The following is a 27,775-nucleotide window of genomic DNA, read 5'->3' as shown; positions in this document are numbered from 1 at the left end:
GCTAGGTTGTACAAGGGAACCTTTGGTACTAATTCAACAAAAATTATGAATGCAACTTTTTACCGCAAATTTTTTCAAAATTAAGTGCAACTTTCTCGCGATTTCAGTTCAACAAGAACTTGCCCTGATAATTACGCTACTTGCATTTTAGAAGTCATACTTCCTCCACCAGCTTTATACCGCTAACTCTAGTCGTGTGGGCAGAGAGAGGATCAAATTATGTAGCAATATTATTGACATAATTCATTCAAATCATTTAACGACCAGATGCATACAGAAACCAGATGCATATAATAAGCCCCTAGAAGTTGTATCGATTACCCTACGATGGGCCAAAGATCAGTGTTTATTTGGGCGGGGGAGACTGAAAAAATGTGGCTTCGGCCCTGGTTACAACTTACACCACACAACCACATACTCCTGAACCGAATCGTGACTACCTCTAGTCAATAGACAAAGCTTTGCTGGTGTGGCGTCATATTGATCGACAATTTGCTCACACCTCATTCTGAAATCCGCTATTGGGAGCTAAGGAGCGTCCGGAATTTGTGTTACAAAAATATGGTAACCCTAATATATACGCTGTATTACATTCGTATATATATCATAGCCTATAGAGATTACATGCACCAAACATCATACGATTTATTTCTCTTATCTTTATTCACACGAATCACAAAGGTCTTATCGGGTTTTCACTTCAGGAAATTAGGTAAGGTTTTAACACTCCTCATTGATCACTATTAAAATTGTGTTAACAATATATTTCGTTAAATACGCTGATCCAATCATCAATAGTATCGGACGTAAGAGTAGTCTACATTCGATTTATGAGTCTTCGGCAGACCATACATCCGTGGTCGAATATTTTCATTGTATCGCATTTTTGTGTGCATTGAACTGCTAAAAATTGCCAATAAACCGAACTGAACTGATCGCAATGAAAAATTCGACGCTGATTTAGAAGGGTTCACAGCGTGAACTTCACACCATATAGGATTTGTTTATATCTCTCGTTTCTCTCTCTCTCTAAGCTCGTCTCTTTCTCCTTCAAAAGTATTGCCTCCGCCTCTTCATCTACCTCTAGCGGTTTGACAAGGCAAAATCAGTTATCGTTCAGGTGGCGGACTGCACGTTTGATTGACAGATTACATATCGCGTGTTGCAAACGCAAACATTTGAAGAGCTTATTGGAGGTACAGAACTTCAATATACAATTAAATAGTATATTCATATTGAAATGAACCCGAATATTTTCGGCTGACACTCGTCAGGGGTAATCGTCAGCAACTAGTAGAGAATTGGAAAGAACATTGTTGATATACAATGTTCTTTCCAATTCTCTACTAGTTGCTGACGAATACCCCTGACGAGTGTCAGCCGAAAATATTCGGGTTCATTTCAATATGAATATACTATTTAAACGCAAACATGAAAAACTGAAATAGCGATTTAACACATCTATCTTTGAAGACCACGCGACCGGCTGTGATTTAAAATTTACAGTGTTACTATTTCTTCGTATGTCAGTATTGTCATTGTTGTCACTGAACTCTCTGCAAAGATGATACACGCTGAGGAAATGGTAAAAGACATCCTTGACAGCTTAGATGACTTGAAGTACGTATTATTATTGCTTTCGAGGTTTAGGTTCACTTTGGCTTCATATTACCCCGATGAACTGTACATACATCCGCTTATTGTGGTCAGCTTTTAATATGCATGTGACAACAATTCAATAACAGGCTACAGAATTAAATTATAGCTTCTCAGAAACTTATATCAGTATCAGTTCATTAACATTTTCATTGGTTCAAAACACCACAAAACTGCAATACAATGAAAAGATAGGGAGGTTTCGCGGAACTGACACATAAACTTTGCAATTTCTAGTTTCCGCATATCTTTTGAGCAATGATTTGTTGGACACAAATCCTGGTCCCTTTGGGGCCCTGGCTATGATACCGAGGACCTGATGTTGTAGTTTTTGCAACAGCTTCAGTGCCGTTTTACAGGCAGCCCCCTAAACAGATGATTCCATATTGTAACTTCGATAGGAATAATAATTTAAAGAGTATCAGAACGACCCACACTGGCATGTAGTCTCTGAGGCTGTAGAACAGACCACAGTTTCGTGATAATTTTTTTTCTTGCAACTGAATGTGACTCTTCCAGGATATGTTCGAGTCTAGTATCTGAGCGCGAATCGATTTCCTTATCGTTTCAGGCTGACTGATTTAGTGGGAGATGAGAGCCAACTTCTTGAGATGGTCAAATCTGGCACAGCATCATCGGCCTTCATCAAACTGATTGCGGCGATAGCAAACGAGGTCGCTATGCTGTACGATTTGGAGGAAAGAATCAGTTCAGGTAATTCAAATTTACCAGAAACGTTTAACCAACATTTCACAGAAACAGAGTTGGTGGGTAAAAAGTATTTCTGCCTGCTTGCCTGCTGCATGTAGTATCTACTCAAGTGGTTATGTATTTAAACTAATTCCACTTCTACTTGACAGTTTATCATCTGACACTACACATTTAGATTTTGAAAAGTAGAAAGTTGTTTGGGATGAGTTTGTATCGTTTTCATGTGTACAATTGTCATGACAAACGTGCAAAATCCTCTTTCGTTTCCTACATCCCCTGGGCATAGGTTTAACAGGGCTTGAAAATTGCTACTTATACCTTATTTACTTGAATAGCAACTTTGTTGAGTAGCCTAATAACACATCAACAATCTCGTTTTCAATGAGCAATATGTAGTTTCTTATGATCAGTCCTGCATTTAATAGCAATATATACGTCTTCCTTTTTAACAGATGACCGCATCGCGGAAAACTTCATGTTCGAAATCAGCAGTCTGCTATCCGAGTTCGGCTGCCCGTACTCATTTCTGACCGATGGCGACATCAACACCAGACTGAGCAATCCAAGCCGCTGTTTAACACTGATCTGTAAGTGGATAGTATATTCATATTGAAATAAGCCGGAATATTTTCGGCTGACACTCGTCAGGGGTAATTGTCATAAACTAGTTGAGAATTGGAAATAACATTCTATATCAACAATCGTGTCACAAAATATGACTTACGAGCATGAAATTTCGAATAAGAGAGCGTTCAATGTACTATTTTTAGATCCTCTTTCCGATTCTCTACTGGTTGCTGACAATTACCCCTGACGAGTGTCAGCTGAAAATAGCCGGGTTCATTTCAATATGAATATACAATTCAATTGTATATTGAAGTTCTGCACCTTCAAAATGCTATAATCTGCAATTATACAGTAATTGAATAGCATGTTGACTGTTATTCAATGTACAAGCGAGAATTGTATCTCTGACTTACTCTCTTTGAATATAACTCGATTTATTTAAGTTTGAATAGAATTATCGTGGTACCGTAACGATATGTAAATAGTTTGTTACTTGACTTTATTTTGAATTTCAGTGTTTCTACTGTCAGAATTACAAGCTGCCAAAATATGTTTTTTCAACAATCCGCCGGTCGTGCAGAAATCGGTGAGTTTTTGAAAAATAATGTTATTAGTTGCGCATAGCCACCGCTTTGGGATAATAATTCTTTATGCGGGTTATTGCCACATGTCCTACCTATCCATGCTTAGTATGAATAGACCAGGGTTTTAACCAAGTCACAAGGTTCCGAGTCACAAGTCAATCTCACTTTTATAGTTTTGACTCGAGTCAAGTCGAGTCATTTTCAATCCACCACCGAGTCAAGTCCGAGTCCAAGTCACAGAGTAGAGTGTCGAGTCCAAGTCATAGTGTTTTGAATCGAGTCCAAGTCATTGTGTTGACTGTTCACTGAAGAGTGTTCAGTTCCGAGGTAATCTCATGTGAAACCAACTTCTTGCAACTCTGCTCGGTGATATCGAATGCTTCGCATTCATGATATACTAATTTCCCCACTTTTAACAGTTCCTTGTAGCATTTTCAAGTACCAGTACTGATAGACGAAATAATATTACTGTGCTAACTTTATTATTCTTCGAAATTGCAATGAAATGCGTGTCTTGTAGACCCAGTCTCGAGTCACATGACTTGATCCGAGTCATGCGCAATGACTCGAGTACAAGTCGAGTCAACACACAAATTGACTTTTTTTCAAGAAAATTGACTTTTTTTTTTCAAGAAAATGACTCGAGTCGAGTCACCAAAAAATCATGACTCGAGTCATTTCAACCCTGGAATAGACACCTTGATTTTCTGGCCCATGCTAATCGATGAAAGATTCTATATGTAGTCGATTTGGACAATGAAAGACAGCGAAAACTGTGTTCCAGATTTTCAGCAGTGTTCACACGTGGATGGGTATAGAAACCACATAACACAACAAACAACACTTTCATAATCGCAAGTTATTGACTTCTAAGACTAAGCAATAATCAAATTCTGTACCACAAGAAACTTAACATATCAAAACACAAAACTAATCGCTGTACTATTTACAGACCGGGACTGATGAGTTCAACCAGCTGAAGAGCGTCTGCGTGGCTCTGAAAATGGCAAGACCTCCCGACAATATCGACTCGGCAAAATTTATGACTGGTATCGAGAAAAAGGTCGAGTCATGTCTGATTTATCTAAGATATGGTCTGTATGCTGTCTGTCTCGTGTCAGATACAAGAATGCGTCTCGCAATGCCCCGCCGAGCATTTGTCTACGCCTGTGATCAAGCAGAAACTGGGCCCGGTCCACTGGGAGAAGCTCAACTATCTCAACGAAGCCCTGATACGAGAGTATGAGACGCGGAGGTCAATGTTGTTGAAACGTCTCGACGTCACCATCGTGTCTTTTAATTGGTCGGAAAGAGCGAAGGTGTGTATGAGGCGTGGTGCCACTAGGATACTCCAATCTGAGTATTGATTGTAATTTCGACTCTATCTTGCCACCATTGCAGTCCTGAAACTTCAATTGACTTTATCACAGCATGCAAAATATGCGAAACGACACAAAGCAGACTAGCACAAAGTACTTGATTTTCTAAACTCGCAACTAGAACTACTCACTTTGCAGAACTCGCGACTAGAATGAGAACCAACGACTTTTAAAAATCCGCAACTACCATGATCCAATTCCCAAGCAACTCATTAACTTGCTTTTTTATTGGAATCGTATTGGCATTTCGACCCCAAAATCTCACCCCCTGGCTACGCCGCTGTTAGTATTGATGACTCTGAGCCAGCAATGGTTTCAAGAACACTGGTATCACGAGCCACGCCAAACGACGATACTTGTTTTCCGGCTATTTAACAACTAATAATTTTCAAAAATGCGCATCTGGGACTAGAACTAAAACTACTCGCTTTTCAAATCCACAACTAGAACTAGAACTAATGAAACACCAGTAATTAGTTGACCGTCAACAAACTACATCGGTAATTTGTACGAGTCTGACTCTGAGCATGTTGGCGGAAACATGACATTTTTGAGCCGTGATCAAACCAGGAGCATTATCACATAATCATGGTCAAAAAATAAGAAAATTTATATAGATAAATTTAAGCGTAACTGGCAGTGTGCTGACACATTTCCGGTATATTTGTGTATGTGTGTAACAAATCCCGCAGTGTTGTGCCACTAGTCTAAATATTTTATCCGGTTCAGGACTCCTACGACTTTCATGCACTGCGCCTTCATTTTCGTAAAAGCCTTTGATCGGTTTGTATGACCTATTACATTGTAGTAGAAATAATGACTAGGGCCATTTTTATATGACCTTAAAAAATCAATTATATGACTTTATATTTGGGAAAATATGACTTTATATGACTTTATGCGAAAATCGTGTAATTTTACATGTAACCAACGTCACTCATGGAACTGACGAGTAAAACATGAACAACATAACAGTAATACACATCCATATTATTTTAAACAACGTTTGTAGTACAGTTTCAGGTTGGAGTCTTTAACGTTACGATTTAGACGTAAAAATGACTTTAGTATGGAAAATGAGCGCTCACAGACGCTGATGTTGGTTGACACTTCTGCAGTTTTGCATACAGCGCTGGTGAAATGTCTTGTCTTTGTAGCTCCATAATTTGTTTCACATCGTTTTCGTCCAATCGCTTCTAAATGTAATTTTTGAGCTCAAGCGGATCTTTTCCGAAATCGAGGGCATTTAGATCAGCATGAGCCTCTTTTATAGTGTACGCACAACTTTCCATTTTCAGTATCAAGTTTGAAATATTGTTGTAGTGGAGGCATATTTCTGTTAACTGACTTGTCAACTTCCCATGCGTTGACTATTTCTTTCACTTGTGGAAGTCTCTGAACTTCAAATGACGTCCCACTTAAGTGCACAGAAGTAAAACAGATTGTGTAGCAACACAATGCAACGTGTGACTTCATCAGTCTGCGACTGTAATGTTATGTAGGCTAACCTTACAGTTTGCCTTCGTTCAATCAGAAATTGCCTTACTTTCTTAGTGCGTAATTGCTTCAATTGGCACTTTTTATTTGAAGTATACAACAATATGACTTTATAACTAAAATATGACCTAACCAGGAAAATATGACTTTATATGACTTTATAACTTTCTTAATATACCCCATATGGATGCGGTTTTTGCGTTAAAATTGATCTCACGACTTACTGATGCATAGAAAAAAATATGACTTTAATGACTTTAAATGGCCCTAATAATGACCAACCTGAAGACGGTCAAACCAGAATAGAAATGAAAATGCCGTACAGTTTTTGAGACAGTTGTTTTCCCAGAAAAACATGGACAACGCCGCGTCGGCATATCAAGAGAAGCGCCGACCGTTGAAAGCTGAGAGCGACATTTGCATTTCTCATTTGTTAGCTGCCAGAGACGGCGAGTATCACATATTTTCAGACACATTTTGTAACAGCTTAAAATATCATTGTGTCCGATATATTTGATATATCTCATGCGTGAACGGTGAACAATCATGCTGTTTTGAAACTGCACCACAGATATATCGGTAATATCGAAGACATCGTCAGGAACTACGAGGACGTCTTGCGCTATAAACAAAGTCATGATGGGCAAAGTAAGAAGCCACGGTCATCCCCATGTGCAACCCCTTTCCGGATGACTTATGGAATCTTGTTGTGGCAGGTCCCGGACAGAGGGGGTAGGACCGACGAAATAAGCGCCCCGCTACCGGAAATGCCCTCGTGGCAGAAGCGCAGCGCCGGTGAGTGTCAGATTTATAACTGAGTACAGTAAATATCTTATTGACTCCTATAAAGGCTAACAATTTTTCTAATATGATCTAGTGTCAGCCAACATATGTTTTTTGATGATATTCCATGACTAATCTGACTTGTTCTGTACTCTTACATCTACACTATGGCAATTCACTGTTATATCGCAATGTGTGATATATATCTATCTATCAAATTACTTTATACAGCTGCTGTAGACTGGATGATCACACGATCGCTTCGCTGTAGCTTTGTCTAGCATTTATATTGCATATAGTCCAGTCCTGTATTATGTTACTGCGCATTCAATACATCTACTACATCTGTACATTTCATATCGCGATTCTTATGTTTTGATATTCATTTCACTACTGTGACCAGACAATTTTTTTTAATCATGTGTAGTTTCAATTAAGTATCCTTTCTCGTACATCCTTGTATCATAATTATGATGTCCTCAATTTAGCGTTTCGATTTTTTCAAAGTTTCAAATCGCATCTCTAAGTGCTATTCAGAAGTGGTCAAAGTAATTGAAATAACAATCTAAATCTCTACTAGAGAACAAGTCCAAGTAGTAAGCGAAAAGCGAGTATTTTAGGTCCGATTTTGCCTAAAAAAGTACAAATTGCTAAGCAGTACGATTGTTGATATACAATGTTCTTTCCAATTCTCTACTAGTTGCTGACGATTACCCCTGACGAGTGTCAGCCGAAAATATTCGGGTTCATTTCAATATGAATATACTATTTAATTGTAAGCAGTAATCGAAAATCACAACCACTATGTAGTGTTATCAAGTATGCGATACAGCGTACTTGAGTACTTTGAAAAATTGAAGTATATTTTAACTGATGGCCTATGATTTTACCCAGGAGGGCACGGTGATCAGAGACCTTCTACGGGTGGCTATCGGGGCGGCGGAAGAGGTAGGGGGTCAACTAATGCTGCTGTATTGTTTGGGAATGATGTAATTGTTGATTGTTTCCAGGTGGACGTGGGGGTCACAGGGGTCGCGGCGGAGGAAGCGGATTTGGAGATCGGCCGGCAAGTAAGTACTGATCACAGATTACTATCTGTTGCGTAGGTAAAAGTAGTCAGCACTGCTACTCAATTGGAAGTATCGCAACCTTCGTCGATAACACCGACATATTTACTCGATATTCAAATAAGGTGGAATCTACCTCGAAAAGCGCATTTTCAAAACTATGCTCTAGTTTTCATAATCCGAATGGAAAGAAAGCAAGTAGTGTTTTCCCAAAAATCTGTCCGAGTAGAAGTAGAAGTTGTCTTTAAACAAAAGGACTGGAATAAGTATTGCAAAATACCTACTTAAGTAGAAGCATTTTGTTACCAACCACCAAGTTTACCTTTTCATGCTATTTACTTGACTAGTTTTCAGAACATTCATTTTTACTTCCACTCAAGTAGTTTTGACATGTCTCTGGAGTTGTTACTTCTATTTCCGCTCGGAAAACGAGCCTTACTATTTTGACCTCATTTGCTGTTGTTATTTGCCATCCTGTTTTCGATTATAAAAACATCGTTCAGGTGCCGGCGGACGTAGGGGCGGCGGAAACTGGGGCCGGGGTAGGGGCCGGCAAGACTCCAGCGGTTCCTTTGAAAGGGTGTTCAGTCACGGCGGGCAGAACGTGTCCCGGGGCGGATTCGGGTCCGGACGCCAAGAATACCGTAGTTGAAATTTTGTCTGCTCTTGCGAATTAACTGTGCGTGTAGCGAAGCAATAGAAGCGCTTTTCTTTCGTGAATTTCGAGGAATGCTTCGGGTTATAGAAGCCGTACTTGATGATTTTTTCCTAAATATGTTTAGTTCTGTTTGGTGAATGTATATCATGAAGCCGCAATAAAAACTGTCAAATCACGCGAGCTATTTTATGAATTTAGCCTGCTATATATTTCCCGGATAACTGCTGACGGTCAGGGCTAGGCTAGGGTTACCATATTTTTGTGAAGCAAATTCTGGACACTCTTTAGCGCCCCCTAGCGGATTTTAAAATGAGGTGTACCACATTGACTGTCAATATGACGTCACAATAACAAACATTGCCCATCGACTTTATACACTATACAGGAATGGAGTGGAGCATAGGTCATGAATTGGGCCATCTGTAATGTGAGATCTGGTGATTGCTACTTGCTAGGGTCTACAATGGGCCATTCCCAACCTGGACAACAAAAGTTGGAACCATCACATTCCCAAATCTTCTGAAATTTGGTACATGCATAGATGAGTTAATTTCGAACACAATAAAGTTTATTTGAGGAAAATTGATCCATGGGGTCAAAAGTTATGTCATTTTGAAAAATTGACGATTTTCTGCTCATTTCAGCTCTGCAGCCTTCAATTTTATCAATGTAAAATTCAAAACGGTGTAAACAGATGTTGGATTACAGTTGAGATTTGGCACTGGGTTTTCTGCGTAACTAGTATATTGGTCAATATTCACATGTGGTATTGAATTTCATGCGGTGTAGTGTTAAAGGTTAAATTGAGGCGAAACTTGGTTGATGGTCTGAAATCGGTCAAGCGTTACACAATCTAGAATGCGAATTGAGCAAAACCTTATAAGTATATTCAAGCGAGTAGGGTATCATATGAAAGCTGGTTACAAAGACAATTTTCCATAGCTTTTTCATTTTGGTTTTTTTGACTGTATGGCATTCAATACCACATGGGAATATAGACCAATATACTAGTTGCTCAGAAAACCCAGTGTCAAATCTCAACTGTAATCTAACATCTGTTTACACCTTTTTGAATTTTACATTGATAAAATTGAAGGCTGCAGAGCCGAAATGAGCAGAAAATCGTCAATTTTTCAAAATGACATAACTTTTGACACCGGGGATCAATTTTCTTCAAATAAACTTTAGTATGTTCGAAATTAACTCATCTATGCATGTACCAAATTTCAGAAGATTTGGGAATGTGGTGGTTCCAACTTTTGTTGTCCAGGTTGGGAATGGCCCCAATAGATTCCTCTACGTACGGGCTGGATGATATCATCTGGCGGCCGTTGTCTGGCCTGTCAGGATTGTGTTTGAGAGCCCTGCGGTTGGTGCGGTTATGTGCCCTGCGGTTGGTGCGGTTATGTTTTAATCAGGTCCGAAAGAACATTTTTTCTCCCCTCCCCCCTTCCGTCCAAAAAAGCACTGATCTTGGGGCCACCATAGGGTAGTTGATGTTATTTGTTGGGCACTTACTATATGTATTTGGCTGTTAAATTTTATGTATGAATTCTCTCAATAGCATTGATTCTTCCATGTATTAGGCCATTGTAAAATGCACCAACAGGTTGCACATCCGGTGATTTCCAGCCTTTTATGGTCGCGACTTCATTTCCCATTTGAAAATGTTACGTGGCAAAGCTCAAGGCTTGATAAGCGGGTTACTAAAAAAATTCAGCTTTCCCAAACTTATCTAACGGCCTAGGAAGCCGACGTCCAACATCATCGCGATCCCCAGATAAAGGCGAACGAACGCAAGATTTGGAACCCCCGTCTGTGACAGAAGCATCCAATCGACCTTAACCAACTCTAGGAATATACCATTATATCTTATAATTGCGGTTACAATCAGACTTACTTTAGTAAGTGATGGTTATTTATATTTATTTTGATTGCATTTTCGGCGAGAGTAGTGCCAGGTGCCCATACCAATATCATCATGCGTCGCATTAACTCGCGCGCAGCGCGAAGAAAAATTTTGCATAGCGTAAATCTGCTTGAAAATAATACTGTTTATGTTGATTTACGAAAAAAAATTGACCCTGCTTGAAGCCTTCAAAATTCCGGACATTTAGGCATATTTTAGAAATTCCTCCCGGACGCAGATTTTTCAGTGAAATTCCGGACATGTCCGGGAAATTCCGGACGTATGGCAACCCTAGGCTAGGCACAATTTGGAGTACTGAAATTATAGGGTCCTGGACACTAGAGCAAAAACTTCAACATCGGATCATGCGTAGCCCTATCATTACCAAAGCCTCACGGGGGCCTGGATGTGCCACTGATGAATCGCTTCTCAAAAGATTTGGTGTTCTAAACTTATGTATCAGTTCCATTGCGGTCAATGTCCCTCAAATTTCAACGACTACTTCACCTCGGAGACAAAAGCGCTCAAGTACAGCACACGCGCGTCAACGAAGAACAACTACCATATGATCAGGACTGAATACAAGAAAACGCATTGCTCTATCAAGTATGCCGGACCCCAATTGTGGAACAGCATCTCGCCGGCTATCCGACAGTCGTCGAGCATGTCCGCATTCAAGTCGAAATACAAGCAATTTCTTCTAATTCAATACTAGCCAGTCTTCAGGATTACCGGACCACGACCTAACATCGACCTCGCCCTCCGCCACATTCCACCTCATTTTGTCGCTTGCCTCTTATATTATCTGCATTACTTTTCATTCAGTGTGCAAGTGCATGCCTCTCATTTACTTCGCCTAGGCTAAGGTGGGTGTCTGATCTTAATGGCTAATGGCTTTTCGACACCTTCCTACCTTTTCATTGTATCGCAGTCTTGTGATGTTTTGAAACGATGAAAATATCAATAAACCTGATTGATTGATTGATTGATTGATTGAGTAGTGGTTCTCTAACTGGAGTGGGGCGCGATGTCACATTCAACTCCCAGATGTTTTTCGTGCTCCGCGCGATTTACCTCAGTTTCTTAGTCGTTGCTCTGTGTATAGTACGAATTTCATATCTGAGACTCCCTCATCATCATATGAACGAGAAAGATTTCGACGTTTCAGGAATCGCACCGTGCATCTCATTTCCAAGGCAAAAAGCAAAGTACAATGAGAGATTTTTCAACAGACACATAAAGGACTCTCGAAAAACATGGTCAGGACTTAACTCTCTCCTACATCGAAAAAAAGGCCATAAGTCTGTTTCGGAAATTGTGAATTCGGATCAGACATGATGTGATTACTTCATGAATGTAATCGATTGCGATTACGATTACTTCTGAATCACGCGATTACGATTACGATTACGATTACAGCAAAATCAGGAAGTAGCCGATTACGATTACGATTACATTGGGAAAGTAATCACGATTACTCACGATTACATTTATTTTGCATCGTAGTAGTTATATTGGAAGACAATACATGGATTGCTCTGAATAGGCCTAATGATATAACAACTGTCCTTACAAAAGATGGGACATTTCCTTGTTACGTCATAATGTACCCATTGCCCATTTTATAGAGGACGGTTTATCGCACACAACGTTTTGCATTCTTGCCAGGTCCATATAACTGCCGCACCCCGAATTCCCCAATAAGGTGGGGAGCGTGGTTGGAGGGTAGGCCTAGGCTACTCAAAAGTATTTCGTAAACCAACATAAATTATAGAGTATTTTCGAGAGATTTCATTAACTTGGAAATTTTCTTTGAGCTTTGCGATTTAAATGTCTCTAGAAGTCTAGATAGATTGATTTCGAAATGCCTACGTCTCCCCCTCAAGAAATAAAGCATGTATCATTCATAGTAATAGGCATTTAGGTGCCATTCAATACCGCTCCTCGACGCATCAAAAGACATATGCAGTTTCGGCCAACATGAGACTCCACGAAGGGTGCTACTAAAGAACGACATTGGCGGAAACTTAGGGTATGTGTCCATTGTCAATAGCCGCGCTGGGTGGGCGTGACTAACAGTCCATTCCTTTCAATCTGAGCCCACGACGCAAATGCCACCCGGGCACCCACAGAACATTACACATGACAATTCGTGAGTGCGTCTCACGCAAGTTTTTCTTTTAGTCTGATATGTTTGGGCCACTACAATCAATATCTTTTGGCTATATAACAGACCGGAGGTCACGAATTAAAAGCATACAATAAAGTAATTATTGCAAGATACCAGGTGTTATAATTATGAATTACGCGCCCCCTGCTCTTCAGGTTAATCGGGCGCTGAGATAGGAGTAAAAATGCAATATAATGCAATTACCAATATTACTGAATGAATGAAATCTTCAACTTCAAAATTGACTACTCTATGGGGGCACAAGGCCAATATTTGGGTGGGGAAACTTTTGCGGTTTTGATCCTGATTCTAACCCACGCTAACATGGTATATAAGCCGATGGCTATGGCGGCAGGTCCAAATGTTCAGTAAAAAAATAGTGATTGGCACCCGTTTTGAGTAGAATAATATGAGAATAAGAGAAAGTGAACATAAAATTCTGCCTTCAACTTAATGCAGATAATGTAATGCAGGCTGCCATTACGAAAACGGCAAACCAACGACTCAGTTATGATATATATCAGCAGCTGTTGATTTTAATGCGCCGTTGTGGAAACCGTAATGTTTTATTTGACGAGTACAAAATTTCAAGCCTTTGTCTGGTGTAGGTTCGTACCATATGGGCCTACTGCTCGCCAAGCAGCAAAACTGAAACTGCATTTAACTATAGAATTAGAACTATTACATTCTATAGTTTAACTAAGCGGAACCAAACTTCAATACACAAGTTGCTTAGGCAGAGAGGTGATTAAATATCCTGTTGCGAGGTATAGTGGTGTCTGAAATGTATTGATAACCCGATTTACAGCACGATGGGTTTTCTTACAATCACAGTAATGTACACCGAATATCTATTTACTATGTGTGGACTGGACACTTCTCACGCAAAGACGAGCAAAGCTAATAGGCTACCTCTGACGTAATAATGAGCAGTGGCATTAGAAAACCCGACGCTTGTGCTCTCAATAACTGGTATAATATGTATTCCTTGTTCACGAGTGTTCAGTTTATGTCACAGTCCTTGTACAAATAAAAAGTAATCGTTCTTTCACAAAAAAAATCGATTAAATATGGGAAGTAGTCGATTACGATTACGATTACTTCGGGATTTTTTCGAATGTAATCGATTGCGATTACGATTACTTGAAAATGCTGTAATCGTCGTAATCGATTACGATTACTAATCGTGATTACCCCATGTCTGATTCGGATACAGGAAACAAACTTTCAGACCCGGCGGCTATCGCGAATCACTTCAATGAATATTTTTGTAACGTAGGCCCAAATATTGCTTCTTCTATTACAAAACCTGTGTCGGCCAGGTCAGAGGTGAGATCGATATCCCAGTCAATTGTGCTTGAACCTACGACCAAATACGAAGTAGAAGTAGCCATCCACAAACTGAAATCGCACAAGGCCGACGGCTATGACCAAATCCCATCATGGTTTTTAAAAATGATAAGCCTGCATATCGGTCAATATATGGCCCATTTTTTCAACTTCATGATAGAAAATGGAGTCTACCCAAGCTATCTAAAAAAAGCCAGAGTAGTCCCTGTACACAAAGCGGGGGATAGAACTAATGTCACCAACTACCGTCCGATATCCGTTCTCCCGTTCATCGGGGTTGTATTCGAAAAGTTGCTCCTCTCCCGCCTGTCCTCATTCCTCGCCAAAATGTCTGTCATTTCCCCTCAACAATTTGGCTTCCGAAACAAACACCAAACCGCTCATGCCCTCCTAACAGTGGCCGAACAGTATTATGATATCTCAGGGAAGCGAAATGTGGGATGTAGCATTTTTCTCGACCTAAAAAAAGCGTTTGATTGCGTAGATCATAAAATTCTCATCTCGAAATTGGCGCGTTACGGACTTCGGGGCCCACAACTTCAGCTAATGAAAAGTTACCTCACTGGACGCCAACAAATGGTTGCGATCTCAGACACCTTGTCCTCAGACACCTGGTGACCTGTGGTGTGCCCCAGGGCTCGGTACTTGGACCGGTCCTTTTCACCTTATATGTCAACGACATTTTTGAAACCTCCTCATTGAACACCACACTGTTCGCTGATGATACTCACCTCCTCTCTTCCGCATCTTCGACGGCAGAGCTGGATGCCCTGACTGGTGACCAAATGCCCAAAGTCCATGAGTGGACGGCCCAGAACAACCTTTGCATAAACGCCTCGAAATCGCAATTGCTGACAGTAAATTCAAAAAATAACCTAACCGTTAATATCACTGGTCAGCCCGTTTCCAACACAGATAATGCCAAATATCTCGGAGTTTTACTGGACTCGAACATGTCCTGGAAGAGTCATATTCAGTCCCTAGAAACTAAATTATCACCGAAGTGCGGCCTGTTCAACAGCCTTAGGCGATTCATGCCAGCATGGGTTCTTCTGATACTGTTTAAATCCTTAATCCAATCGAAGATACATTATGGCATCCTCTGTTGGGGAGCTACCAGTAAAACTGCACTCAAGCCACTGCAGAAACTACAGCATAAAGTACTCCGAATCATAGCTAGGGCCCCGAAGGGGCCTGGCTGCCCATCCAATAAGTCGCTGCTGAAGAGATTCGGCGTCCTAAACATAGAAGACATGCGGAAACTAGAAATCGCCAAGTTTATGTATCAGTTTCACTGCGGTCGTTGCCCCGAATATTTCAATGACTTCTTTACCTCTGAATCAAAAGCGCACAAGTACAACACACGCGCGTCCACGTCGTCCAAATATCATATGATCGACCGAAAAGATCATCGCTCTATCAAATATGCCGGACCTGATGTGTGGAACAGTATCCCGCCGGCCATCCGACAGTCGACGAGCATGTCCACATTCAAGTCGAAATACAAGCAATTGCTACTAAATAAATACAGTCCATTCTCAAGATTACCGGACCACGAATGACCTATCGATCTCGCTTCCCATGACATGCCGCCCTATTTCTTGTCGCTTTCTTTTTCTATACTATATTCTTTACTTTCATTCAGTGTGCATGCCTCCTCTTTACATCGCCTAGGCCAAGGTGGGTGTCCGATTCCATAGACTGCTCCTTGTCGCTTCGACATCTTCCTGTCTTTTCATTGTATCGCATTTTTTGTGGTGTATTGAACTGATAAAATTGCTAATAAACCAATGATGATGATGATGATGATGATCAGCTGTAACTTTCCGTGCCATCAAACTAACAGCTGGAATTACTGGCCTCCTGTTGATTTGCACTTCTTAATTTAATATTTTGTGATGTCACCATAAGCGGCGCGGGGAAATTTTCACTTTCATGCAGGGGGGGTGTCCTAAAAAGTTTGAGAACCACTGCGCTAGAGGTTAATTTATGAACGAGAATTATATTTTCGACCGTGGAGGGCTGTAAACCTCGATTTCTCGTATCACGGCATACAAAACATATAGTAAAGGAGCTACGCATGTTAGTGAAAATGACTTCTGTGAAATGGCGATCAATCCACAGCATCTGTGAAGTTGTAATCAACCCATAGCATCGCCATAGGGTGCTGTGAAATGGTATGGTCAAAAAGTTGCGAAATAAATCGTTAAAAACATTGTATTCTCTTTGGTCGCACACAAGGTAGGCCTACATGTTTGAGCTATCCACGTCATTCATACGATAGCGGCATCCCCCTCAGTGATAATAATGAATCGCCCAGTTAGGCTATACTCGAATCTGCTCAACCCACTGACGGCAGGCGATACTGTACTCGTTCCCCTAGATCAGCGGTTCTCAACCAGGGGTCCGCGAAGCATTTTCAGGGTGTCTGCGAAGCCTCTAAATCAGGGGTTCCCAGCCATTTCCTGGCCGTGGCCCATTTTCCGGTTTGAAAATGTACTGTGGCCCACCTCTCAAGTTGAATGAATATCCTCCAACAAACGACCAACGAAATAATCTTGCGTTTCCTCGATCCCCCCAATTTGGGATTTGGGTGAGAGAGAGAGAGAGAGAGAGTCTTTATTTTCATCCAACCAAAATACATAACACACGGCAGTGATGGTGGTACAGAAAATATGCTTGCACAGTATTCGGTATTAGATAGGAATGATCGATAAGACCGTGAAGGTCATCTAGCCTGATCACACCACCATCAAACAGGTACACTTGACTCTAAGCAGTCTGGCTGTAAAAAAGGTTACAGTAGTTAAAAAAATAAAATAGAAGAAAAATTAAACGATGGTAGCAAATGATCAATGAAGCAATGTCTGGGCGAGGTAGGGCAACAGTGTTAGTGTAACGACAAGAAGTGATCAAGTAGGGCTTTTTTGAATCTATTATAAGTCAATTCACGGATGTGTGGTGGTAATGCATTCCAGATGATAGGTCCCGAGTAGTCGATAGATCTCTTAGTTAGGTTGCTATTGGGTGGGGGTAAGTAGATATTTCCTTTAGACGAGGATCTCGTGTAGTGGGAGTGGACATTTTTGGCAGGTATGAAAAAGTCATCAAACACAGGAGGCAAACTATTGGAAAAATATTTGTGAATGACTTTTGATACTTCGAAGCGATATAGTTTGTCAACTTGCAAAATTCGGTGCTTACGGTAGTAAGGCGATAGTTTGGTACGTAAAGGTACAGATGAGATCAGCCGTATCGCACGGTTTTGCAGGGTTCGGATTCTGCACAAAAATGTTGTACATGCACTTCCCCATACTACGATTCCATATTGCAGGTGAGAGTGGAAAAGAGAGAAATAGATGGTTCGTAGTACTGATCTGGAAACCAAAGATTGCAGGCGGGTCATTATTCCCACACACCGAGCTAGTTTTGATATTGTGCATTCAATATGCTGCTTCCAGGACATTTTGGCATCAATGGTGACGCCAAGATATTTTGCTGAGTCACATAAGGAGATTTGTTTATGATTGATATCCACAGTGAAACTATGATTGGCATTATTTAAGTGCAGCAGTTACGGCCCTGGTAGATCACAGTGTTGGGATGACTCGAGTCATGACTTGACTCGAGTCAGACTCGAGTCACCTTTTTCGTATGACTTGACTTGACTCGAGTCACTTTGCTAAAATGACTTGACTTGACTTGACTCGGCGTATCAGAAATGTGGATTGACTCGTGACTCGAACCAAAATTCACGAGTCAATTTCAAGTCATCAAGATCGGTTTCGATAAAAATCACTGTATCTTCCATATGTTCGGATTGTTCGCGAAACTCTGGTGTAACCCTTGAAATCGCCCAATCATTCAATGATCGCGTGTTTTACTGATCCTCCATTGTTCTCTCACAAATAAATTGAGCGCAAACGAAGTGATCGAAACCTACAGTTTACGTTGTCGTAAACTAGTAATAAAGTAATGTAATAGCAAAATATCCATTTATGTTCTCTGTTCTCACCTTATCCTAAACCTCTCGTTTTATTGAAATTGAATTCGAATATAGTTTATAATAATATACTCCTCAGCCATCGGCGCGGGCTCGAATTGTATTTCATATTGTATTGCATCTTATCAATTGGTTTCTCTATTTTGGCTGGTAACAAAAAACTGAGGCTATGCAATTACTTACGTAGTTTACCAGTTCTACGCATATGTGACCGATACAGCGCCTTCTTGCGTGTATATTTAACTCTATATTCGTTCATCGGTTCAGAATCAATCTGTATTTCAGACAGCTAGTAAAATGCAATGACGTATTCATGTCTCATACCTCGAAAAGGCAACTTGACTTGAATTGTGACTTGACTCGTGACTTGACTTGACTTGACTCGACTTGACTCGAGTCACCTCCAAAAATCGAGTGACTTGACTTGACTCGAGTCACCTTTGAAAATCGATTGACTTGACTTGACTCGAGTCAAAATGTGCAATGACTCGAAATGACTCGTGACTCGAAGGTAGTGACTTGATCCCAACACTGTAGATCATAGGCTACATCTCCTGTGTATTATGATCGTCGCTGCAGCTCAATTCGCGTCGCGAAACAATGATCCACTGTGTGATTGGGGTTTTAGTTCCACTATTTTGGGGTAAAATATAATCATTCTGGGCCAGCTTCAAACAATTCATTAGTGAATGGGGTACTGCAGAGAAGTGGAGAAAGAGTTTTTTTAATATGCATGCTGTACAATGTACATTCTATGTCTCGTACCAAACCAACTGAAGTTGCGACTGAAGTTGCGATGTCAGAATATCCAATCCAGTGATACAATTATTTCATGTGACTCTTACATCATGTACAATAATTTCCAGGCTGGACATTTTAAACCGACACCAAAGATTAACGCGCTCTGCTAAATCCTCAATCCATTACGATTCGTTGCAGTGGTGCAGTAGGCTATACCTTCACCAGAATATGCTAATAATGTGCAATTATGGCTATTTTTATCTTACAATAGTACGACCTGCCGAAGTACAGCAAATCTATATATCGATTGCACTTCATTCCGAGTTTATTGCACACTCCTTTCAACGGCATACGACATTTAACCCTGCCGGAGTGCTTATGGTTACTTCAGCATTACCGTCCAGTTATTATATACTCCAAATTATTTTAGGTGCTGTTAGCCGCAGGTATTCATAACCAATGTTCCCTCTAAGCTGCGCACGTGCGCAAATGCGCAGTGCTTTCGCGGTCTCTGCGCACAGAAAATCTAAGTTGCGCACAAAGAATCCGAAGTGGTGACCTTATTTTTGGTCGTTACGCACCGTTTTCCAAGGGTCTGCGCAGTGAGTTGGTGAGCGTGCGCAGACTCGTCAAAAATTAGAGAGAACATTGTTCATAACCAGTGGAAAAATCCGCCCTTTGTCCCCTCGTTTTCTATACTTGTACATTCTGACTCCATACGTGCCACTACGTCTCATCAGAGTCGGATGAAAAGGTTCATGAATATATTTTTAGCGTTTAACATAACAAATATAGCTAAACTTACATTAATTCTAAAATTTTCTAAATAGTTTTGTGGCCCACCTCAAATGCTCCTGTGGCCCACCCTTTGATAACCCCTGCTCTAAATTTACGAAATAGTCGATAACCTCATTTTGATTTTTCTGAATTAGGAAATTCACGAGGCAGTTTCGCTTCATTACTAGCTAGCAGAACTCACATAAACGGAATGACCGTCTCAGATGAAATATCCTCTGTGCAGACTCATTTTAGATGCTAAATTGCCAATAGCTTACTGATACAAATATTTTGCTGTGTGGAGGTGTCTCGTTGGAGATTGCGGTGTTCAAATAAAAAGTTTGATTAGTCAATCATGGTGACTTGAAAATGTTCCTTTTTCTCCTATGATATGAACATTTTTCCATAATAACTTCAAGATGAGCTACTAGATAGAAATGACAAGGCTGGGTGGTATATGTTCAATGAAAAAATTAGTTTGTCAATTTCGGTGCCATATTTGTTGCGATCACACCCAAATGTGTCGTTGAATGCATTACGCGTTACGTTACGTTATTAACCTACATTCGCCATCACCTCTCTATGTCAAAACGGATTTTAAACACTCGTTTATACCGAATCGAAGGCGCGGATTTTCAAGACACGACCGCGCATTTCAAAACATTCAGCTTGAGAATTCGCTTTAAATTAATAAAAGTATTTCCAATTTCTACATAAATAAAAGGCTATGATATTTTTCTCAAGAATGGTCAGTGTTCACTTCGTTGCTGTTTATTACTATCCTACAGTTGTTATTTGCAGGAGACAGAAAACGGTCGCACTATGAAAGAGCTAAATTTGAAGTGAAACTTTGGGGCAGTTATAGAATTCGCTTTAAAATATAAAGTCAACCCAATTTCTACATAAATAGTACGATTTATCTTCAAGAAAATTCATTTGTTACTGTTTATCATAGGGCTGCATGGGCAAAATCGAGTACCTGAGTGATTCGATTCTGAATCACGTAATATGCTTTGAGTCGAGTCGAGTAATCGAGTATCACTCCTTATGACGTCACAATGGAATGTGCCATGTCGAAGTTTAAATATGTACCTTTTATACCACCGTAAAGAACATAATGCCTATTATCCATCACATTAAAGATACTTCGGTATTTTTTTCGACTATACCGATTTCATTGCACTTCTTGACAATGTTGTGGGATAATCATGACTTCAGAAATGTGTTATTTCCAGTAACCTTCGTAGCTTTGTACTATGACTGTTATGCTGCGACACGGCCAATCAAGGTTGTCGGGCTTCCTCAGTGAAAAAAATAGTATCAAAACTATAATTCTCGTCAGTAAATTAATTTTCAGTTGCGTGGAGCATATACTTTCAGTACTCGAAAAAATCGTCTTTTACTACTCGACTCGAATCATTGAAATTAATACTCGATTCAGATTCGAGTACTCGAATCATTGTGCCGATCAAGATAGCGTAATGGTTAAGCGTCCGGCTTCTTGATCGGTAGGTCGTGGGTTCGATTCCCGGCCGGGTCAGACCAAAGACCTGATTAGTAACACTGGTATCCATGGCTTCCCTGCTTGGCGCTCATGCATTACTGGGATAGCATGGAGGGGTGGTGCATGACTTAGATAGTCGTAAAGGCTATATCTGCACTTCCTTGTCCAGCGGCATATGCACATCATGCACTCATGATATGCATATGCGCTGATCGTGTGTATGGATATCATGAGTCGGTGTATATGCCGCAAAAACATCAAGGACAAAAATAAACTACGTCCTTTCCTTTCCTTTCCAGCCCTATATTATCACTAGCCTATAACAGCTATCATTTGCAGAAGACAGATGACGATTGCACGATAATTGTGCTAAATTTGAACTAAAACTTCGGGGGATTCGCGGGGTCCGTGACGGTTCAGAAGGGGTCCGCGAAGGCGAAAAGGTTGACAACCACTGCCCTAGGTACTCCGGTCCTGAATTTGCGACGGGCTGTGTCCCTCAAGTAGGCTGCTCTGTGGGTGAACCATCTTATTTTCAAATACATAAAATTGAAAGAATATAATTTGCAATGGAATATCCCTCTTTTTCAGTGGTTCTCAAGAGCCTGTCCATTGTCCACGATGACTTTTCTGCCGGTCCGCCAGCCATGAAACTTTATAAAAATGCAAGACTGTGAAGGCTTGTTATCAACCCATAGCATCGCGACAGGGTGCTGTGAAATGGTATGGTCAAATAATTACGAAATAAATCGTTAAAATCATTGTATTCTCTTTGGTCGTACACAAGGTATACATGTTTGAACTATATCCACGTCATTCATACGATACCGGCATCACCCTGAGTTAGGCTATGCTCGATCGAATCCTTTGATAAAATATTTAAAAATCAAGTTATAAACTGATTGAGAATTTACCCAGTTCCGTAACGTACAGCACAGTGATATAACATGAGGTCTGGCAGTAGGCTATGTTTGGTTAGAGTTGAAGTTTAAGTTGCCTCCAGTGACGCTATCCGTGCGACAACTCCGAGATGACTCTCTAAATCGCGCAGTCTGCACGCAATCATTCGTCTTCGATTCGTACGTTTCTTGGGTGGCCGGGTGTCCCTGTTGCCATGTGTTTTGTGCGGGTCATTGTACCCGTAGTACCTCTGGTAGTAGTTGGAGATGACGATGACAGCAGCACGACAAGGTTTTTTGTGGTAATCGTGGTGTTTGTCGACTACTATGGTCATTGATCATTTACAACAGGCCGACATTCTTAATTTTTTCCGTACCCGCCAACTCGGCACGGCCCACTGCTAGTGCTTTTTGTAAGACACCGCCGACGCGGATGAGGTGGCGATGAAGGAGGAATTATGAAGTCGACATCAGTCGGACGCGAACCCGCACCCATTGACGTTGCAGCCGCGGATTACACCACCGCGCTATCTCGCCAAAAGACTATAGTGATGGTCCTACTCTCAAATATGTCTTCTCTCGATATTATCGGAGAGAAGAATATTACTCGAGTTGAAATGATTGTTTTATCCGCGGCTATACGTCTCGACGCAGACACACTACAGTAAAATTACATGAATGCCATCATGAACATATTTAATTACGAACAAAACCTACAAAATGTCGTTCTCGAGTACCATATAGCCTGCTTGGAAAATGACGGTTGCATAATATATATTTTGACTAGATTTCAATTTTTGAAATATTACCGGTCCGCGAGCTAAAAAAAAAGGTTGAGAACCACTGCTCTTGACGACAGTACGCCTACTTTTTTTATAAATAATAATGTTTGGATACTGGACAGTGTGATTGTCAAATGTATTTTCGCAACCTTGACACATGCTGAATTTCCCGACGCGGGAGCATCGCACAAACAATATTGCAACAAGAGAACAAAACGTGTTTCAAATCTTGCGAGTTCCACTTGAATTATTCACCGTGCAACACGCCATGTCCCATGGCCTAATTTGAATTGCTGTTGATCTTCATATATGCTATAGTTTTTCGCTATTTGCTGATGCAGCAGGCAGGGTTACGGAATAGTAAATTGCTGGTATATAATTGTTGAGGTATAGGTTGTTAGAATGTCTGTAATAGTTGGCGAAGAGAGATTGACTTTTGGAACGGTTTCAGCTTGAAAGTAACATTACCTAGTGACTATTAACGACAATGAAGGTCTGTCTACGAGTAAATTTCGTATCCAAGACCATTATGGATCAAGACCTAATTCAAATACTCAATCTTTGCGAAAAGACTGTATTCACAGACCAAGGGCCGAAAAGGTTGGCACAAGAACGCATAACCTAACCAAGAATTATACCGCTGTCATAAATCCTACATGCCAACGTGCATGCATAATTTGGATTAAAATGTTGTATTGGATTTATACCGCGGTATAAGTCTGAGGTATGATCCATGGTTTGGTTGTAGGCTACACTACAGTAAACATTCACACCCGTATATCAGGGATGGTACACGGGTAGGAATGTACATAGTCCTTTCGCTAAGAGTGAGGCTACCCCTTGCAGGGTGTACTTCTGCGACAGTGATTATGTCCATTTACTATTATCCCGTGGTTATAGGTCCATGTCTCATGTCCGTTTGTGCAAAACGTAGGATTACCCCTTACCATATTCTGAGATCCCAAAAAGGCAACACGTATTACAAGTCACAAAATATCAAGTAGCATTCATTAATACGGGAAAAGCGTTATTTTTCCGTCTCGACTCCCGAAAGAACCATCCCCACGTGTGATCGGTTAGAGTTGACTTTATTTTTTATCGCCTATCACCTGACTCTTACAGTTATAAAGGCGGAGGGCGAATTGTGAACAGGGGGGACATTTGGGCGTCCTCCTCCTTCATTTGTTAAACACATCGACCTTATTAGCAGTCCTTCGTTTTGAATACGGCATGCCAATCTTTCCACTTTACCCGACAGTTCACTGTTTGTGAAAGTGTCTTGAGAAACTATTATCAGTTAATCGGAACGGACTTGCCACTAGACCGGCTGATTCTGGTCGGTCTCTGGTCAGCCAATACCGGTCACAGCTCTTGGCTTCTTCTTCGTTAACGAACCTTTCTGTTAGGCGCGAATTTGACTCGTCCCTTTCGCGCGAGCTTGGCATGAGAATGGACACTGACGATTCCCTTTCGCCTAGTTCACTCGACCCGCACGAGTTGTTATTTGCGTTGGCATTGCTGCCTCCAACTCGCGGATTTACAGACTGTCTTTCCATCACGTCAATAATTCGCGATAACTGATCCTCCATTCTCGTTATACGATCATTGATCGCTTGTAATCCCTCTTGGGTGAACCGCCGCATGTCCTCGACGCCTTCGGCCATACTTTCACTCTTTAATATCATGTATGCCGGGGTGGGAGTGTCGCCGGCGTGATCCGGAATTGTCAGTGGTGCTGCATGGGCAGTTCGCTGCACCGATGAGTCCTTGTCTTCTTCCGGCACCCAATGGCTGTGGCGTTTGCGCGGAAATCGTTTCTGCGTCGACGAAGCCTCTTCCATGCTTTTAACGCTTTTTGAGGAATGCGACTTCGACCAAGTCTGGTCTTCGTCGGAAAATTCGCTATGGTAAACCCGGGATTTGAATCTGTGAAGTATTTTCAACTGGATTACCGAATCTTCAATTTGCAAAACTGCGAATAAAACATGTCGACGTAATGTACCTTCGCTGGAATTCATTTAGTCCTCGGCGCAGAAAAATTAACCTCATAGGCACACTCGTGCATAGAGCGTTGATGATATATTCGGGTAACAAACTGAGTTTAGAACTTGACTACATCCGAAAAATCTTACTGGATAACGGTTACCCTGAACACGTCATCAGCCGCGGCATGGAGAGGAAATTAACGCAATTCAACGCAGAAAAACGAACAGAGCCCACCGCACGAACAATAAAAGATGTTTATATCCATCTACCTTGGATTGGCCCCATTTCCACCCGCTTTGAAAAACAATTGATTCCTGCTGTCAGTAAGTGTTACGACACAGTCAAAACCAATGTGATTTTTACAACAACACAACTGCTCCCTTCAACACGCAAAGACATGCTTCCTGCACTTCAACAAAGTAATGTAGTGTACGAATATAGGTGCCACTGTGATTGTGGCTACGTGGGAAGAACGTCAAGACGTCTGCAGGACCGCATAAACCAACATGTCCCCAGATTTATCAGAACACGTGCGTCACGCTCAGTGAAAAGCTCACCCTTAACTCATCCACTTAAGATTGATGCTGATCAATCAAAAGCCATTAATTCTGCCATCGGCAAACATCTGTTGGATAATCCGATTTGTGCGAATAATTATCGAGACGACCGATTTCGAATCGTAGGGCGAGGCCGTTCACAATTCCATTTGTGTGCCTTGGAATCAACTTTTATCAAAATACACCAACCAAAACTCTGTCAACAAAAGGAGTTCGTGTACCACCTAAAAATAGTACATTGAACGCTCTCTCATTCGAAATTGCATGCTGGTGACGTAATATTTTGTGATACGATTGTTGATATACAATGTTCTTTCCAATTCTCTACTAGTTGCTGACGATTACCCCTGACGAGTGTCAGCCGAAAATATTCGGGTTCATTTCATTATGAATATACTATTTAATTGTAATGTAGATGTATGCTCCTGCTCAGAGACCATGAACATTGCTCACAGGTGTAAGATAAAGAATACAATTGTGGACAATGTACGCTTTCGTTATTTCGAGATCGTGTGGCCAGGCCATGAGACCATAGTGTCCTATATGGTGTCGACACAGGCAAATCTCACGGCTCAGTGAAATTGTATCACGTCACAATTTCCATTTGGCTACAGGCAATTTGACGGTCATTTTTGACCGGCTTGCCGAGCATTAAATTTGGTAAAACGGGTATCAATCGAAAGCTAACTCGGCACTGATTACGAAAATATAAATTTTATTCCGCTCGCGGCCCTGGAACCCTCACAATCAGCCTCGAATTTTTCATTGTTATGGAGATTGGCATTGTGACGCAACAATGCTGTCTGGCGAAACGAGAGAGTAGCTCAAGAGAAAAAGAGCGGACAGCATTGTTGCGTCACAATGCCAATCTCCATAACAATGAAAAATTCGAGGCTGATTGTGGGGGTTCCAGGGCCGCGAGCGGAATAAAATTCATATTTTCGTAATCAGTGCCGAGTCAGCTTTCGATTGATACCCGTTTTACCAAATTTAATGCTCGGCAAGCCGGTCAAAAATGACCGTCAAATTGCCTGTAGCCAAATGGAAATTGTGACGTGATACAATTTCACTGAGCCGTGAGATTTGCTTGTGTCGACACCATATAGGACACTATGATGAGACCATAGTGTCCTACAATGGTGTTCATGGCAGAGATGAGCATGGATTAGAATTAGGATTTGGGAAAACCAGATTTAAGAAATTTTGTCGGATTAGGATTGGATTAGGATTTCAGATTTTCTTTCAAATGGATTAGGATTAGGATTGGATTTACCGATTTTCAAGGAGATTGATGTCCTGTGGCGAATGGCGACAAAGTTACTTCATGTAATTTGGCACTCGTTACGTGTTTATTTCTTTTTACATAATTAAAGGCAAATTATGTAGGCTTTCTAAGATGAATTCCAAGTTTATATCGGATTAGGATTAGAATTAGGATTGGAATATACAGAATTTCGGGATTAGGACTTGGATTAGGATTTGAAGCTTCGGATTTGGATTGGATTAAGACATGGAAATTTCAAATCCACTCATCTCTGGTTTGTGGACACAAGCAAATCTCACGGTTCACTGCGGTTGATTCACGTCACACTTTCGATTTGGCTGAAGGCAATTTAAACGGTAATTGTTGACAGGCTTGCGAAAATTGATTAAAATGGTATCAATTGAAAGCTACCGCAGTACTTATTGCGAAATTATAAATTATATTCTGCTCGTGGTCATGGAACCTTCAAAATCATCCTCGAATTTTGCATTGTAACGGAGTTTGTTATTTCGACGCAAGTAGGCTTGCATTTAAAACAAAAATAAATTTAAAACAAACATGTTTAAAACAATGCCCTTGTTTAAAGTATTTTTTTCAACCATGACGTCACGAATATTCAATTGTGACGCCACAGTGGATTGACATTGACAATTGAAAATATAGGGTAATATAGCTCTTTCGACGAAATATCTCTACTATAACTCTTGAACCGACTATTTTGAGGGGTCGAATCATCCCATATCGATATACGTCGGCTAAATAATCGTCCGTAGGCTCATACAACATGTTTTTGGAGAGTGTTTACACAAGTATGGCATAATTTTACAACATAAAAAAACACAATTTTTTTAAAGGCGTCTGTTCAAAACACTGTTTAAAACAGCGGTCGGGAACCTATGGCTCGCGAGCCATATATGGCCCTTTTGGGTGT

At 40.8% G+C, this 27,775-nt stretch overlaps 5 protein-coding genes across 6 annotated transcripts in view; 3 read left to right on the top strand and 2 right to left on the bottom strand.

Annotated features, from left to right (window-relative positions):
- LOC145452592 (uncharacterized) overlaps positions 1–27,775 on the bottom strand; it is a 230,416-nt gene that overhangs the window by 110,017 nt on the left and 92,624 nt on the right. The window lies entirely within an intron of this gene.
- The window catches only part of LOC145452596 (uncharacterized), a 144,361-nt gene that overhangs the window by 33,110 nt on the left and 83,476 nt on the right, over positions 1–27,775 (top strand). The gene's annotated exons all lie outside the window — the stretch shown is intronic.
- Positions 1–27,775, top strand: part of LOC145452594 (reticulophagy regulator 3-like) — a 141,082-nt gene that overhangs the window by 33,110 nt on the left and 80,197 nt on the right. The window lies entirely within an intron of this gene.
- LOC145452522 (protein FAM98A-like) lies at positions 1,427–9,082 on the top strand. Its single transcript, XM_080330695.1, has 12 exons — positions 1,427–1,620; positions 2,228–2,370; positions 2,820–2,954; positions 3,450–3,520; positions 4,471–4,581; positions 4,640–4,837; positions 6,744–6,843; positions 6,966–7,042; positions 7,111–7,189; positions 8,072–8,125; positions 8,188–8,247; positions 8,748–9,082. The coding sequence occupies exons 1-12, from the start codon at positions 1,565–1,567 to the stop codon at positions 8,894–8,896; spliced, it is 1,233 nt and encodes a 410-aa protein (XP_080186821.1). The 5' UTR covers positions 1,427–1,564; the 3' UTR covers positions 8,897–9,082.
- LOC145451884 (voltage-gated delayed rectifier potassium channel KCNH5-like) overlaps positions 23,157–27,775 on the bottom strand; it is a 34,796-nt gene continuing 30,177 nt past the window's right edge. Inside the window, exon 16 of the mRNA XM_080330104.1 lies at positions 23,157–24,963. Coding sequence (XP_080186230.1) covers positions 24,297–24,963 — 667 coding nt within the window. The 3' untranslated portion in view covers positions 23,157–24,296. The remainder of the gene's footprint in view (positions 24,964–27,775) is intronic.

The sequence above is a fragment of the Botryllus schlosseri genome, chromosome 12, assembly GCF_051294905.1.
Source record: "Botryllus schlosseri isolate E-star chromosome 12, Bs_hap1, whole genome shotgun sequence".
NCBI classification, from domain to species: Eukaryota; Metazoa; Chordata; class Ascidiacea; order Stolidobranchia; family Styelidae; genus Botryllus; species Botryllus schlosseri.
Note: the sequence above shows the minus strand (reverse complement) of the source record. Positions and strands in the feature narration are given on the sequence as shown.